The sequence below is a fragment of the Labrus mixtus genome, chromosome 15 (genome assembly GCF_963584025.1).
Source record: "Labrus mixtus chromosome 15, fLabMix1.1, whole genome shotgun sequence".
NCBI classification, from domain to species: domain Eukaryota; kingdom Metazoa; phylum Chordata; class Actinopteri; order Labriformes; family Labridae; genus Labrus; species Labrus mixtus.
The window spans coordinates 13,350,492-13,368,359 of NC_083626.1; the positions used below are offsets into that span (position 1 = coordinate 13,350,492).

At 40.9% G+C, this 17,868-nt stretch overlaps 1 protein-coding gene across 1 annotated transcript; it reads left to right on the forward strand.

Annotated features, from left to right (window-relative positions):
- On the forward strand, positions 1-17,256 carry kcnc4 (potassium voltage-gated channel, Shaw-related subfamily, member 4). The gene is made up of 4 exons (XM_061056689.1): positions 1-1,073; positions 9,847-10,783; positions 11,468-11,644; positions 15,670-17,256. The coding sequence occupies exons 1-4, from the start codon at positions 456-458 to the stop codon at positions 15,735-15,737; spliced, it is 1,800 nt and encodes a 599-aa protein (XP_060912672.1). The 5' UTR covers positions 1-455; the 3' UTR covers positions 15,738-17,256.
- The last annotated feature ends 612 nt before the right edge of the window (positions 17,257-17,868 follow it).

The following is a 17,868-nucleotide window of genomic DNA, read 5'->3' on the forward strand; positions in this document are numbered from 1 at the left end:
TGGTCTTGTGTGGAGAGGAGAAAAGTTGTCAGGCATAGTTGTGGATTTTGGCATCGTTGATTTTGGTGAAGATTTGGGGGGAAAGCGGTGAGGAGTGAGAAATGACCGCTGCCTTCAGCTGAGTGCTGTCAGTATCTTTTCTATACATTCACAACAGCCTTTGTGTTCATGAGAGGGGGGAAAGTTTAGGCCTAACATCTGGAAGAAGCATTAAAGCCACAGTAGATTCGCTGTTTTGTTGCGGCACCGGACTGAGTTCTGTAACAGGTGGTTTTACTAGCGCGTCTCTCTTTGGACCATTTGGGTGTTGTTTTGGATAAATAAGACATGCAGACTATGAGAAGGACTTTGGCATAAAATGACGGCGCACTTAGCGTTCATTTTCTGATTTTTTTTTTTTTTTTTGTCCGAGTGGAAGACAGTTTATAACGGAGCTGCGCGTCCCCTGCTTCTCAATGATAAGCTCTGTGTGTGTTTCGTCTTACCGAGGGCGCAAGTCAGGCAACAAAGCTCCGTCTAAAACATGTCTGAAGGAAGAGATGACCAGAGGGGAAGACTCTGACAAAATCACCATCAACGTGGGCGGCACTCGACACGAGACCTACAAGAGCACCCTCAGGACCCTGCCGGGGACCCGCCTGGCATGGTTGGCAGATCCGGACACGCAGGTCAGCTCCAACTCGGACGGCCCCGCGCCCCCGACCGCCCCCGAGTTTTTCTTCGACAGACACCCGGGCATCTTCGCCTACGTACTGAACTATTACCGGACTGGAAAGCTACACTGCCCGGCCGACGTCTGCGGGCCTCTCTTCGAGGAGGAGCTCGCGTATTGGGGGATTGATGAGACTGACGTGGAGCCGTGTTGCTGGATGACCTACCGGCAGCACCGGGACGCCGAGGAGGCCCTGGATATATTTGAACCGCCCGAGCCGGAGGACACCGACGACGAAAGAGAGATGCCAAGGAGGTTCGGTATCGAGGACTGTCCTAACAGGTCGAGGGGCTGCTGTGAAGTTTGGCAGCCAAAGGTTTGGGCCTTGTTCGACGACCCTTACTCGTCCAAAGCAGCCAGGGTGAGTCCTCCAGGTGTTTTCTCTCCTCAGTGTGGGCAGATGTGACAGTTTGACCCCATAACCTGTGAGTGTGTTTACATATGGGTAAAAATGGCCACGTGTTGTCTTAATCAACAGGTGTCCTTCTCAAGCTTCAACCAATCAGGCTCCAATAGTTTCATTTTGTCAACATCTGAAAGTGTGTGTGCATATAAGTGTGCGTTTTTTTTTATTTTTTTTTATTTTTATAAATTTGAATATATATTTGTAATTATTATTTAACCCTTAATAAGAATTCTTTATCAGTTGTCTCCCCCCAACATCAACACTGCTCACATGAGCACTTCTTTGTCACCATGCACACAGCACAATAACATTGAAACATATCAAACAGACACAGTCTATATCAGTCTGTATTTCTGTAGCAGAGAGTCAGCTTCTCTAAGTCTGTGTTTGGTGTGTGACACTTTTTTGCATTTCACAAATCAGTAGCTGCATTTTGTAGCCCTGGCAACAAACCTCAGTGTCACAGCGACAGTTACTTTAGTGCATGCTGCATTTCATGGAGTTTGTAACAATTCTGTTTTTTTTTCCCAGAGTTAAGCGCTTCCTTTACATGACCTAAAATGAGAAACACAGTAAATAGCCTCTTTGCAATTATCATAACTTTAACGTTTCAAAGAAACTATTATGTAGCTCATTTGTTTCAGTTAGTTCTAGAGAAGCAGCCATTGCAATGTCTTTGGGTGATTCTCATTTCCTATTTTTTATGGTCTGACCTGTTGATTCTGATGTGCTGTCTTAAAAAACTAAGTGTAACTTCTCCTTTTAACGTTCATAACAAAAGACAGTTGATGAACTGTGTTAAGCCAAGAAATAAGCTTAAAACATTGTATGTCGAAATTTCACCCACGATCTGTTTTCAGCAGTGGCGTGAGGAGGAAGTTTGATTTAAAAAAAACATGGTCTATCAAAATAATCAAACCCAATGTGGGGACGTTACCTTGTTACATTGTGTACAAACAGCTGCACTTTCTTTACTACGGCATACGTCGACATTTTACAAGAGAGGCCGAAAAAGAACTAGAACATTTACGGTTGGACATAATAAGACACATTTTAGAAGAGCCAGTGGAGCTGACACTGTATGTGTGTGTGTGTGTGTGTGTGTGTGTGTGTGTGTGTGTGTGTGTGTGTGTGTGTGTGTGTGTGCGCGTGCGCGTGTGCGTGTGTGTGTGTGTGTGTGTGGCTGGTAGTGTTTTTGTCAGCAACTCAGAGATGACCCTTTCCTGTTTCACCATCACAGTGTCCTTGTGCACAAAGTCAGCTCAGTAAAGAAATGGTCTTCCTGTTTTTTTTTTTTGAAGACCTTAACTTGTTTCCTCAGAACCCTGACCTCTACCCTATCAAACACCCGAAACACAGACCTAGACTATGCTGCTCAGTATGGGCTTTACTTCTGTCATTCAAAGTCAATGTGGTCTAATAGTTTCTCAGGACTAAAGTCACATACACAGCAGAGGAATATGACCCCCTTCATAATATCTATTTTCAGATTCTACATCTGTACACAGGAGTTGTGATTTTCAGCATGAGAAGTGTTCTGGTTTCTGTTTGTAGTAAATTTGTATTCAGAGCCGTATTGACCAATTATGTATCTGCAGTCTTTGGTGTTTACAGGTGAAACGATCCGTGTGGACAACAATGAACAGGGGGACTCTAGCCACAGCTCTGCTTGATGCTGGGTGGCAAAAGCCAATCAGCGTAAAGATTCCCTGACTTAATTCCCCTAAATCACAAGTAAATCACATTGAATTTGGTTTCTTTTCGGGCTCATACCACTGAAGTGATCCGGAGTGAAGCTGCTGTATAGCTTTCATTCTTCAATTGACTCAGATGAAAAGATGAATGAGCGCTATTCCGGGATATTATGGACAAACAATAGACAACGTTTAATTCACTGACGCAAACGCCACACACAAAAGGAATTCCCACCTGGAAGTTTTTCAATGCTGACCTCTGAATCTGAATTACTGAGAAATTCCCATCTTTTCACAACAGAGGCATATGTCGTCTCTCAGACGATGATGGACAAAGTTTGCCGAATGGTTCTGAGATTACCTCCTTTTACGAAAAACTACAGCAGGAAAGCGAATGGACGTGGAGCATTGGGGAGGATCTGGAAAGGCACACTAAAAAGTACAGTCAGAATCAATAACTTCATCAAGACTTTGAGCACAGTTAACCATGACCCTGTTTCCGTTCTGATTTCTAAAATCAGTTAATTCTTGAAAACTAAAATGAGGAGGAAATTCAGTGTAGATTTATCTAAAAAAACATTTTAAGCTTACTGTCACTTCATAATTTAATATAAACCATCATAAACCATGAGAAATTGAATTATATTGCTTCTTAGACAGCCTTATGATTCCCCCATTCATGTAAAAAGCAACTTTTCTGTTTTCACTTAAATATATAATCTGAAATTGTACCAAAAACACTGAAATGGAGAGAATGCAGTTTTACTGGCAGAAACACTGAAGTGTTCCCACACATCCTGTTCAAGGTTTGCACTCAGCAGTCCTCAAATCACGAGTGTTTGGAAGGCAGCAGGTGAGTACAGCCATGTACTGGAACAGAGAGCACTGGGACTAAGGTCTGTAGTCTTTAGACTCTTACAACCCAGACGATTTGGGAGTTATAGTGTTTTTCTTCAGATTTCTTATCATGTCATCAGCTGTTTGATATGAATTTATGACTTTAACAACTACAAAGTCGTCTGAATGGTATTTCAGCTTCTCATTTAACCATGATGAACAGGATACACGTCTGCTCAGTCTAAAGATAGAATACATGTTGTAAATCAAATGTCTATTTTCTCTTATAACTTCTATAGTTTATCAGCAAGCATTTGGAAGAATGCAGTGCCTAATGGCTTAGCAACAAAAGCAGCCGAGTGCTCAGTAAACGTGGAAAGTGAATATCGAGTCGAGTGTCACTATAGCTGGAGCTGTCGGGCGAAGGGCCAGGAGCTTTCATCAGACAAAGAGAAAAACACATTCTGTCCAGAGAGAAAAGGCTGTTGCTCAATCTCATTTCTGTTCGCATGTTCGTTGAGTTGAATGGTCTATCCAGAGACTCGGAGGAGTATAGTGCTGTTATTGCATGCCGTGCCAGTCACACTCGAATAGTGTTTATTTTAGCTTCTTGTGCAGGTGGCGTTAGCAGGCTGTCACTGAGTCACAGCTGCTGATGCTTTGGTGCCATCTGAAGATGACCGCGCCAGTTTGTTGAGTCTCTCACCAATGAAGATATGTAAAAAAAAATCATAATTTCTATGAAGAATAGCCATACGGATTTCTTAAAAGTATGTCACAATAACACATTAGTTCAGGTATACGTTTTAACCCAGCCATAATGCTCACTTCCTGTTTGGCTGATTTATCTATGTATATTTACTTGTGTTTGTTCTGTGAGGATGCCGAGTGCATACTGAAGGAGTCACGTTACCTTCATGGCCTTTTGATTTCAAAAAGCCTCTCAGCGCAGCTCAGGTAATGTGATTCCTGAAAGCCTGAGGGAAGTTAATCTGTCCATCCTTACGGCCACATCCTCCCTGCTATCAACCCAGACTGGAGCTGCAGCTCTATGAAAGGTCTACACATGGCACCACTCAAAAATCAAAGACATTAGACATGAGATGTAACATGTACCCTTTTGTACAGTAGTTGGAGATGCATTTTTAATCAGCAGAACTTTCAGAGTAATGCACTATAATTAATAGGATATTTCCTGCCTGCACCTTGGCTTAATGATGCCAGCCTTTAGAAAGTGAATTGACTGTAGAGAGCAACTAAGTCAGCATATGATATACTGTAGGTCAAGGTGAATGGGGGGGGGGAATTTCAATGTCAACAAAAGAGCGGAGAACAACATACTGGCCTACAGAAAACATAATACAGCCGTTTAATTACGTGCACTGAGATCGTAGCAGTCGCATGCATACACTCTATGCACTCACTCCAGTAACAGTATATAAACTCCCTCGTCACAATGGCTCAAGGTCAATATCCTGCAGCGTTCTCACATCAGCTCACTCTGGCTTTATGCGGAAAATACAAGGGCTGTGGCAGGAGAAACTCCGGATGAAGTAATAAATGTGTGAAAATCGGCTGTCTGCGTTCACACATAACGCAAACATCAGAAGTTTTTTCAGGAGTTTTCTGCAAGTATAAGCCCTATAAGAGAGTGACCATCGAATGTAAGCAATGCATTGTACCTGTGAGTTATCAACATTCCAGGATTGTCACTGTGAGCATAACATCACAAGTGTTTGAGTTAAGTAACTGTTAAAGTCAAAAGTATATAAAAAATAATTTTAATCTTTAGTTGTTTATAAATCATGACTTTGTCAGTCCAAAAAAAAAAAAAATGCTGTTTGTCTTTAAACTTCTTTGGCTGTCCTGGCTGCATGTTGGTGCTCAACTTCTTCTGCATTAGCCTTCAATATTTTGGAAGTAAGTGCAAAAAAAAGGCAACAATTTATTTTCTTTTTTCTTTACAACACTGCCACATATTACGTACACACAGACACTTATCTTTTAAGGTACTGTGACTGTATAGTGAATTAAGTTGACTTATATATTAACGTGGAAAAGTGAAACTTGTTTACCCTTGATACATATTTTCTTAGGGAACCCTCTTTAATACGTGTTCTTCTGAAACGTTACAGAAAATTGTCTCCTCATCTTCATCAGGGCCTCGTTTTTTCGTCTAGTACAGAGGTGATGTAGAGAACAATAATTATTGATTTTAAAAATAATATAGTTTTTAATATCTTTCAATTAGTTCCTCTGCTCCTTGCTGAACATTAAACCCATTTCCACAAATTATATGTCTTGATGTGACACCCAGTTGATAAATAATAAAGGAGTCTTGAGCAGAACCTCATGTTCCTCCGGGCCTGCGTTTCACTGCACCGACACCTTTCCCTGCCACTGTGTGCATGAACACAGGGTTTACATTTTTTCACACATCATCAAAGCAGCATCGACGCGTTAAGGAGAATTTCATAACACTGAATTCAGTGTGAAGGAGGGAAGTAATCCTGCCTGGTTATGTTGGCTGTTTAATCTACCCGCTTTCCAAGCTGTTTGCTAAAAATAGATCAGCTGTCTTACATCGAGATCAGAAAACACGTTTCAAAGTCTGCAAAGAGTTTGGCAGATATACGTAAATGAATAGAGTGTCTATTATTTGAAATGTTGGTATTCACACTGCAAATAACTGATAAGAAAACTAGATTACTTTTTTTTTTACAAAGTAAAATTGAATCTCCATTTTTGACTTTCTGCATGTCACCAAACAAAGACACTGCTCTGCTGTTTTTTTGTACAGGTGCTTTGTTGACAAGTCTGCCTTGTCAGTTGACACAGAGTACATCCATACTCAATGCCAAGAACGTATTGACCAAAAATAACAATTAGGGATGTCAAACCATTCAATTTTTTAAATTGCGATTAATCCCAAAATGTCACAACTTTATTTTGAATAATCACATTTTTAATCATATGCTTGAAATGTTATTATTTTCCATTTCAAAATAAAAGCACGGCAAGAGTAGATTGGTACTGATACCTCACGGCAGTGAAAGGTCAGAAAGGATAACAGCACCAGAAGTCTTTTTTTTCCTTATTTCAGAGTACATGATTTATCGATTGCTGCCTGGGTGAAAAGACCGTTTTAACAGATATAAAAAATAGAGTATGCTGGATAAAATTACCCTTCCTATCATTAAATATAAAAAAGGGATAATTAATATCTTCTCTGCAGACACACTGATGAAGCATGGCCTACAGCCTGAGGAGTGGACATTAATCCTCCTCCGTCCTCAGGTGGACAGACTCAGACATAAATCAATGTTACATGACTTCTAAGAAAACATGAGCACTGAGAGATCTTGTTGGCTCTGCAGCTCCTGACTGCTTAGACAGCCTGTTGTTGTGGTTCTTAGTAACACCGACTGATGCTGAACAGCTTGTGGTGATGCTGCACACTGATGCACAGACTGCTGCCTGTTGTGCGTCCTGTCTCAGTGGATCCTGCCTCGGATTTCCCCAGCTGGGACAGGACGGCTGCTCCATCTAGGGCTCTCTGCTCTGTCTGCCGCTTACACCTCCCACTTACAAATGATGACTTCCACACACGCTAAGTTCTCAAAAATATCTTCGTCCGCATGCAAAAAACACAGCTGTCATAAACATGCCCAGTCAAAGTTGATGTCCTTGACATGTTAAAATCCTCATGATGATTCTTGCTTGTTCTTCAGCAGCCTTAAGGGGCAAACTAGAACACCTCCAACACTGCGACTGTGTTTAAAGTTTCCTCTACCAACTTGTAAACAATGATATTGTGATCTTTCTTTGTGTCAGACCTCAAATAAACAACACAGACACATTTAAATGCTGCAAGAAGAATTACACCAACCACAGACTTACAGACATGGGCACATTCAAGAAACAAACAGAGAGGCAAACGCTTTCTAAAAAAGATTCATAAATACATGCATGCATGTGTGTGGCCAGGCTTTGGTGCAAAATGTCATCATGTGTGCCAAGACCTTTTGCAGCATCCCTGCAGAGGGGTTCCTGCTGTAGAAACCAGCTTTGTTTAGTGTTGGGATAAACCATTTGGTATTTGAATAAACTGAACGCTGTGTTCAGTTAGTGTTTGCTGATTGGTCGTACTAAAGCTCAGTGCAGGAGCGCTTTCTGTGTACCATTCATAACACAAGCCTCCACCACTCCAAGAGGAAGGCACAAAATACTATGTTTCTGGAATTTACTAAATGTTTGTGCACTTGTTTTATTTCAGCAGATCATAGGTGTTTTTTATGTATTTTACTGTCCTGAGCAATGTTTCTACTGCTTTTGTGAGTTCCTGACTTTTTTATCTTAGATACAATCACACTGACACACATCCTTTATGGTTTCCTACGCAGCGCCAGGAAATGAATTTTGGCTAAGCCTGTAGAAGTTACAGCTGTTTCATTTTCATATACCAGCTTCTTTTAAAGGTGTTTCTCTGAAACATTTACAACACACAGATGACTTTTGTTTCTCTGCTGACTTTTTAAATATTTTAATTGACACACGTGCATGGACGCCCACACACAAACACGCCCACACACACACACACACACACACACACACACACACACACACACACTGAGCACATCCTGGTGCAGATTTGAAGCTTCATGACTCTGTCCTCGAGGCTCAGTGCTGGTTTTCTCCTGGGATCCAAGCTGTGAGTACATCAGGGCTCTGCAGGAACACAGCCAGAGAAGGTCGTCATGGTAGAGAGAGCTGCACTCTGGATGCACTACTTACAAACTTTTTTTTCTATTTGTGAGCAGTATCTGCAGTTTGTTCGTCCCGCATTGAATTAGAGTCCCCGATGGCCATTAAATGCTTTATTTATTTTTCCTAATCAGAGACACAAACGCTATGAAAGCGAGTGATATGTGAGAGGCCCTGAGGGAGAGAGCAGTGAAGTGCATGTAAGGCACTTATTTATCCAGCTGCGGGATTAGAAAGGTTGGAGAGGCATTGCAGTTTGTCAAGGCTTAAATAAACAATAAAGACGGAGTCTGAATGAGCACAAACACAGACCACAGCTATTGTGCTGGATCAGATGAATGCCACTCAATTTACACACCATACATCATAACAGTGGGTACTATCAGCTGCCATGCTGTGGCTCAGTTGGTAGAGTTAGTTCTACCATCAGCTATAACCTCTGATGTGTCCTTGGGCAAGACGCTTAACCCCAAGTTGCTCCTGCTGCTTCGACAGCAGCGTATGAATGTGTATGAATGTGTATTCCAGGACTTCCTCTCTCTGTGATTTGATTCTGGACAGAAAAGACACATGTTACCAGTTTAACCAAGAACTTCATTTGCACCACCAATATAAATCACAAGACTTTTTTTCCTGATGACTATTTGAAACACAATTCACACACTTGGCTCCATGCTGATTTTCGGGAAAGTCAGTCCACCGAATTACAAAAAGCACCATGTGAGCGCCCCCTGCTGTCTGTGGCTGGCAGTGCACGTTAATGGACTACCGATGACACTCAGCATGATTCCATCTGTGTTCTTGAGAGTTCATGGTTTGAACGTAGTCTGTTTTCTCTGAGAGCTGTCCTGTGGATAAAGTGCTTTAAAAACCTCCCCCCAAAAAACGTCTTCACTTATTAAGATTCAAACTAGAACTTGCATTCCTAATAGTTTCTGCACACAGTCATAATATTGAAATATGCTAATTCTTATTATCTTCTCTTTTGCTAAAGCTTTGCATTTTTTTTTGCACACAAAACTTACTTCACATACAATGATCTTTTTTTCCAGTAGAGTTTCTAGTTTCTGTCCTATCAATCAGTTATGCCTGATTTGAATGTTCTCATATGAGTGTGCCCATTGTTTTTGTTTCTGCTAAATATCAATGATCTCATCTCTCCTTCTCCCCCAGAAATGAATCTCTAGAAAGTTGCTGCTTAGCAGACTTCATGTGCACATCCATGTATTTTCCTTAGTGATCCTATAAAGTTTACAGATCAAAAGAAGTCCTACAATAAAGGGCATAGATGGAGAAATTGTTTCTGGAGGCAAAAGTTACGCAGGCAGAGGTTTTAATTATAAACACACGATAAACACAGTATTTGTAGCTTGCTAATTTATTGATTGACAAATTGTGTTCATGTGTCAATTTCTTTTTTCTGTCTCATTCAGGGAGTGGCATTAGCCTCTCTGTTTTTCATTCTGGTGTCCATCACCACCTTCTGCCTGGAGACCCATGAAGCATTCAATGAAATAAGGAACCAGTCCAACATAGTGATCGTGGGTAATGATACATACATAGATCCGATATATGAGGTAGTGACCAAGCCCATCCTAACCCTGGTGGAGGGAATCTGTGTGATCTGGTTCACTTTTGAGTTCCTGATGCGGATCATCAGCTGCCCAGACAAAGTGGTCTTCATCAAGAACACGCTCAACATCATTGACTTTGTGGCCATTCTGCCATTTTACCTGGAGATGGGCCTGCGCGGTCTGTCATCCAAAGCTGCCAGTGACGCGCTGGGCTTTCTGCGTGTGGTGCGATTTGTTCGAATCCTCCGGATCTTCAAGCTGACGCGGCACTTTGTCGGCTTACGCGTGCTGGGCCACACACTGAGGGCCAGTGTCAATGAGTTCCTCCTCCTCATCATCTTCTTGGCACTGGGTGTTCTAATCTTCGCCACCATGATCTACTACGCTGAGCGCATCGGAGCCGACCCAGGCGACCCCACAGCCTCCAAACACACACACTTCAAGAACATCCCCATCAGCTTCTGGTGGGCTGTGGTCACCATGACCACACTGGGCTACGGGGACATGTACCCAAAGACGTGGCTGGGCATGATGGTGGGGGCTCTGTGCGCTCTGGCCGGGGTGCTGACCATCGCCATGCCAGTCCCTGTCATCGTCAATAACTTTGGGATGTATTACTCTCTGGCCATGGCCAAACAGAAGCTGCCCAAGAAGAAGAAGAAGCATAACCTGAACACAGACGCTCCAACCGACACGGCCTCATTTGGGAAGTCAGAAACAAACTCCCACAGAGACAGCACTCAGAGTGACACGTGTCCGCTGGCTGCTGAAGAGAGCGTCAGCAGGAACCGCTCAGGTCAGTCTGCAACGCAATATTAAAGGGTCGAGTCTATTTGCCTAATTAAACTCTCTGAATTTCTGAAACCAATCTTATACCAAAAAGAGATGATCCTCGGGGTAGATTGTTGAAAAATGTGCTTTCATTTAAACAATAATTTCTCTTTACAGAAATAGAGCCCTGTAAATCCACAGACCTGATTGTGCACACCTTAAATCCCTTTGAATCTGTTCTATAAATCCTGAGTAAAAAAAATCTATGTAATCAACACAAATTACATTTCATGTAACTAAATTGTATTAAGGCAGAAATCTAAGGCATTTGTAAGATTTCTGCCTTTTTTTCCCGAAGATTTGTCTGAATTTACCCTTCAATGACTAATGTTACATTTACCAAAATTATATATATTTTTTGGAAATACTATTTAAATGAACCCATTGACTTAAGCCGGGTAAAGTGGTAACATAAACAACCTCTGTACTTTTATTGTTTTTGAGGCTTTTTGCCTGACAGATGACGCAGGCTTAGTCATAACGACAGGAACACACCAGGATTAAATTACTGAATAACATATTCAATTGAATTTCATAAAGAGAAGTACAGATTTTATGCCATATTCCTCTTCTCTTGTCTAGGTCCTCGGGGCAGTCTCAATAAAAGCTTTGGCATTTACGTTGCTGTGTGTTTTTGTCTTCCTGACAGACTCCAAACAGAACGGAGATGCTAATGTGGCTGTTTCAGAGGAGGAAGGCTGCAGTCTGACCCAGCCTCTGTCCCCCAGTGAAAGGTGGTCCCTGCGCTGTTCCCGAGGCAGAGACAAGACGACGAAAGAGGCCACCTGCTTCCTCTTAACCTCTGGAGACCCCAACATCCATACTGGTAAGTTACTTCTATATGAGCACCTTTGCATTGCACTCTCTTAAGCATAATGCCTGTGTTTTAGATGTTCACTGTACGGTACTTTACAGCTGTTCAGTTCTTTTTTTTTTTAGGTATGTGTCACATATTTTTGTTTCCAATACCAATGTTGTTCTATAAGTCAAGAACAACTCTAAGCTATACAGTTGATGGACCTAGTTAAGTAAGCACCCATGTACTTAAAGGGATGTATGGACACTAAAATCGCTCATATGTCTGTTAGCTAAATACAAATCTATAACCATTACACAGTTAGCCCAGTCTAGACTTGAAGCAGGGAGAAAAAGCTAACCTGGCTCTGTCGTCATAAGATTAAAAATAATGTACCAGCTCCCCAGAAATGTAATTACAAACAGATTAGATCTTGCTCTTTAATTAATATTATAATTAACAATTTTCAGGCATAGCCATTTCAAGACTGTGCCGAACAGTCGGCCTTAGAGGTGTTAGCAGGAATATCGAGTTATTTTAACTCATAGCCAGGCTTGCTCGTAAAGCGAACTTGACAGTAGTACAATGTTTTCTTCTTACACTTATAAAGCCTGTTAGAGCAGGCCTAGAACACACTTTTCCTTGAACTCAGGTTTTTTTTTTTTTTTCATTTTTTGGCTCCATGTCTCTATGTTGAGGTTCTCATCCTGATTGCAGTTGTAGCTTTTGTAGACTTTGGAAGCTTCTGTGCATAGCTCAGACCTCAAAGTAAAGATTTTTTATATTTTAGACAAGATGAACCTGCCAAACAAACCTCACATGAATTATGGACTCGATTTCAGGGTTTCAGCTGTTTTCAGTTCAAAACAGTCTCCAGCCAGGCAGCAGCCATTGGTGTAATTACATTCAATAGAACATTGTTGATAGATGGATAACAAACTGAGAGAAAGTGATGCGATTGTTACCAGAAGTGAGGTAAGACATTATGATTGTGGCCTTGGGGTTGTGAGGAAAGAGCATTTCTTGTGTCCAAGGTAAATTATGTTGTTTGTTTAAGAGATGATCATTAAAGTTTTGTGATGAGAGAGATATATTTTGGGCCTAAAGATATTCGGCATTGTTGTTTCACTTATGAAGTCCATCTACAGCATCTGAGTGGAGCCAAACGAACCATGAAAGCTGATGTGGATTTGTTGTACAGTTTCAGAGAAAGACTACACTGACCATTTTTTATTTAAAAAAAAAAGGAAAATTGTTAGTTATCTTAAGGATAATGTCCATGAGAAGCAAGTATGTCTATGTATCAGCTGAATCAGAAATGCTGTTTATCTCTTTTTGAGTGAGTTAATAGAAAAACACTTCTCTGTCTCTCTGTCATTTTTCTTGCCGCTTCCAACTGACTAAAGTCAATTTTAGTGATTGTTCCCGGGAGAGATCAAAAGGAAATCAATGGAAGAGCTTGGTAGTACTAATTGCATCATCTATCTGTCTATGTGTTCTCAGTGTGGAAGCTTTTCTTCAATAATCGCCTTCACACAGCTAGGTTAGAGTTAGTAGTAGCACAGGATACCAAGCAGCCAGTTGTGTTAACATTTCATTTTGTTCAAGTTGTTTTATTGACATCCAGATTTTTTTGATATAACCCTGAATAGTTCAGTGATCACACCACCTATATTCTGTCATTTTGACTCTTTAAGGAGTTGTCTGAGAAAGGAAACATTGGTACGATAGACAATGCTCCTTTAATTGTCTTTGTTGATATCCGCAGTCATCTCTCTGCTCGGATGGCGGTTACGTATGTCTTATATCCTGAGCTTCCCAAAGAACCCAGACTCAACTTGTAAGAAGGGCTCTGAATTTGGCAGTCGTTGATTCATTCATGATATCCTTAACTCTCATTCCATCCACTCGACACCCTGACTCTCATCTTCAAACAACCAAACAACACTGAAAGTTTTCCTCTAAAAATGCACTTTACCGAGATGTGTTTCTCTACACATACCCCACCGTTTTTGACAGGCCATTACCAATTACCTCAGAGCCTCCATCCATCCCTGAACATGTAGTGTTTGCGTCTAGTGTGGGTTGATTGCATGTTGTCAATCAGATATGGAAAAAAAAACAACACATAACCTCAGTTTTATCTGTCAGATAACTGAGAAAACAGGATGTTTGTGGACACGCAATGATAACCAGGGGAGAAAATCATCTTTAGATATATTTTACTGCCTCCCACTCACAGCAGAGAAACATGATGCATAGAAATTGTCCATTTTCACACTGATTTCTCTAATTATACACCAAATTATGTTGTCGGCTCATGGAACCACAGAGCGAGCTTTCATTTAATCGCAGACAAACAAAAACAACAGGAAGCAAAGCAAAACCAGAACACCTCAAAACTAATCTTAGAGGGAGGAGGGGGGGGGGGGTATAATTCAATCCTGAGCTGTGTGTCTGGTGATAATGTTGATAATGACATCCCAGTCTATTACAGGGGAATATCACACATGCAGAACACATTACTTGCAAAAAAGGTTCAAGATGACCTTCACTGGTTCCCAACTGTGTTAAAACTGTTGAAGCAGCAGAGTTAAAAAAACAAAACAAAATCTCTTTGTTTTTTGACCAGAATGCAAAGGCTGCTTTCCTGGTCGCTGTTTAGAAAGCTCTGCCCATAGAGGATTGGGGTTAGGTTAATTCCAGGGTTGCAGGATGTACCGTATGGATCATATTTCACCAGAGCAGTATGGCAGGAAGCAAAGAAACAGACAGACGGATGCAGCATGGTCTGAAGATGCTCTGATGGTTAGACGTGATGGGAAATATTAGTAAAAGTCATCATAAGGAGTCGGTAACAGTGTGAGTATTTACCGTCACAATATAGACCTACAAAAACAAATGTGTGCAGGGTTTAAAGCACATCATCTCAGCAGTGTGACTGGCAGTAGCTCACTTTCTCACCATAAGTCAATAATGGTGAAGCAAATCGTCAAAGTGCTGCTAAGAGGACGCAGGAGGTGGATATACAGACAGGCAAAGCAAAAGGCTTCTAAACTAGCCTTCATTTCCCCAAGTGACTCCCCTGGCTCATCAACACTAATAGGTTTCCATTAACAACCTGGGTGGTCCAAGCCTCCAGAAGGTCACATGTGTATTACAACTCTGTCTGTAGAGTCCAGTGAAAAAATTACTTGAATACCTTCTGAACAAATATCTTAAAATATATATATATTTTTAAAGCAAAAATGTAAGAGGATCTGCAGTTTAGTTTAAAGGGGACATATTATGAAAAATCTACTTTGACAGTGCTTTTGAACATATATTTGGGTAACCTGAATGTCTACCGACCAACAAAATGTGAAATAAACCCATCCAGTCTTTTGTTTGTAGTCTGCATGAGTCTTACAACGCAGAGAAAAGTGCTCCGTTTCCAATTTGCTCCCCTGATATCTCCACCCATGGACTCCACCCCCAGCCGAAAGCAAAACTTTTGCACAGGTCCGCCATTTTTATTCTTTCTACAGAGGATTGATGTCTACCAGGAAAACTCAGGGGGGCTTATTGCAATTAAAGAGACACACACACCAAAACGAAGCGTTCAGAGAGAGCTGGTTTATACAGGGTCACAAACCTCCTCTGGTGCTTGATTCATGTTATATTTTGACCAAAGCCCAGCACAGATGTTTCATTTAGACCACAATGGACTCTTTTAAAAGGTGGAAAAGGGGGATAATATGTCCTCTTTAACATGACAGCCCAGCACAGATATTTTTGAGGTATAGTTTTTTATAAAAGAGAAAATTCTATTGGTGGATATTCATGACAAATTTGTGACATTTTATAAATCAAACAACTGATTTGTTGACAGATAACTGCATTCAATGAATGGAGTTTGTTGGGTTCATGTTCAGAAGAGGGTCACTTTATTTTTAGCAGATTTATTTACACCACATCAAAAACTGTATTACTCTGGGTCTGTTTTCTCAGTCTTGTGTGTTTGTTCAAAGCCACTCTGTTTCAATGTATTTCTGTCCTTTTGTGTCTCCTCACAGAGAGCTGTAATGACCTCCTCGCTGCCACTGGAAACTACGCTCAGCCTGAGGTCACCACTCTGACCTGACGCTGAGCGGCTGTGAAAAGGATAAAGATCATGAACTGTCTGTGGAGTATGCTGTGCAGATATTCAACTCGGATTCCTGCTTCCTTTGATTGTTTCAATGAACTGCAGACTGGATTCCTTTCATTTTGGGACTTTTTAATTTTTTTTGTAAAATATCCACCCCGTGTTACAAAGCCAGTTGCATATCAGACTTGCCATGTTAAAGTCATTTAAATGTTACATCTGCATGTGTTGCATGAGCTAGCATTGTATGAACCAAAGACTGGCTCCATTTATAGGCTTCAAATAGAGTGACAATGTCATTGCTTGTCTCGCAGCACTTACATCATATTAATTAATTTATTGTGTTGTTGGCATTTTTTTACATCTCAGATTTCTATTTCCCTTTTTTGTTTTTTGCCAGACTTCTCACTTTTCTGAGGTGGGCGGGGCCTAGATCAGTCATAAGCAACATTTTCAGTCAGAATCTTTAGACAGTTAGTTGGTTGTTTTGTCACTGGATCTGATTAAACCACACTCATGCAGTCCTATAAACTTTGTCTTCTAAATATTCTAAATCATAACTACTTACTAGATATTGGCCTATTTTGACTTGTGTGAATTCATTGTTTTAAGGGAAGATGAATCATTAGGGGTAAAAAAAATAAATCTGCTAATGAGAGTAGCATTAACATGATGTTAAACAGTTTGAGCACATAGTTTGCTTTGTTGTCTTACATTCATGAATGTTACTGCTGAGTGAAAGCACTCAAACATTGTGAATATGGGTTTGTACAGTCAAACTGTAAACTAGGATTAGATGAAAACTTGAAATCATTGTTCTGTCTTCATCCAAACACATTTCAGAGTTCTTTATTGATCACTCACTCTCTTGACTTCTGTCGTGCCTCTGACCCCATGGTCAGTAACTCCTTGTACAATAAGCGAGTTCAACAAAGGAAGAGAAAATCAATGCAGTGGTATTGTTTTTTTTTTACATTAGCTGCATAACTGATGCATCCATGCTGGTTGAGTCGGGACCAAATGCACACTTTATTAGGTTATATAGTAGGTTTTCAGTACCATTGTTAGTAAAAAGTGCAGTGCACTGCCATCAGTTCCTCTTGTGCCTCATGTTGAGTAATGGAGCTCAAATGTGTGCAGTAATGTCGTTAAATTTATTTCACAACACTTCTGGTGGTGTCGGTTCTGTAGGAACCCTGCTACATGTTTCCATGGGGAGAGAAGCAGTGGGAGTGTGGTTTATGTGACTTCTTATATATTCCTCATGGTCTACCATAGCGGCCTTATGTTTAATAAACAAAGGGAAAGCTCATTTCATTGTCATTAGACCGCAACTCCATTTCTACGCTGACCCCGAGGTCATGTAGTCATGTATAAGCACAGTTGTACGTATGTAGCACAGTAGGATTTTCTTGATTATAATGACATTCACTTTTCTTCTCCTCTGTATAAAACATTTTATGCATCATGAAGTAGCTGTTTACCAATAAAGACAATGAATTATTTTGATAATCCACCTTATTAACCTCATGATCTCTTCTCTGTTTGTATATAGTTGAATGTGATGGAGAATCAATCATCACATGGGAGTCATATCTACACATTATGGATTGTATAGGTGACTGTGATGGACTCAAGTGTGGTCTAACTGTCATGTGTGATGTATCATAAAGGCATGTGTTTCTATCCAGAAAGAGAATTAAAATAAATTTCTCCCCTTGTGTTCAAGATAAATCTGGTCCTTTGTTTGCATTCTGTTTTTTTTTCTTCATTCACAGCTATAGAATCTGTGTTCTCCCATTAACACAACACTTTGCTGCTGCGGTTATATCACCTTACTGTACTGACTCTGTGCTGCTATTTATAATGGTGACATAAGTGCAGTCTGCTGGTTGATCTTGTCGTTGCCTAAAGTGGTGGAATGGCAGTCACAGCCCCCTGCTCTCCTGTGCCTCCATGATTATGTACTGAAGGTGTAGATGGCATACAGAACACATCTCCATGGTGATTCGGGATGACGGGCAACACTAATTACTGCGCGGCTGCACCATACCCACCACCACCACCTCTCTCTGTCTTTCACGCGGAAAAGAAATGCCACTCTCTCACAGAGACGCACACACCTCAA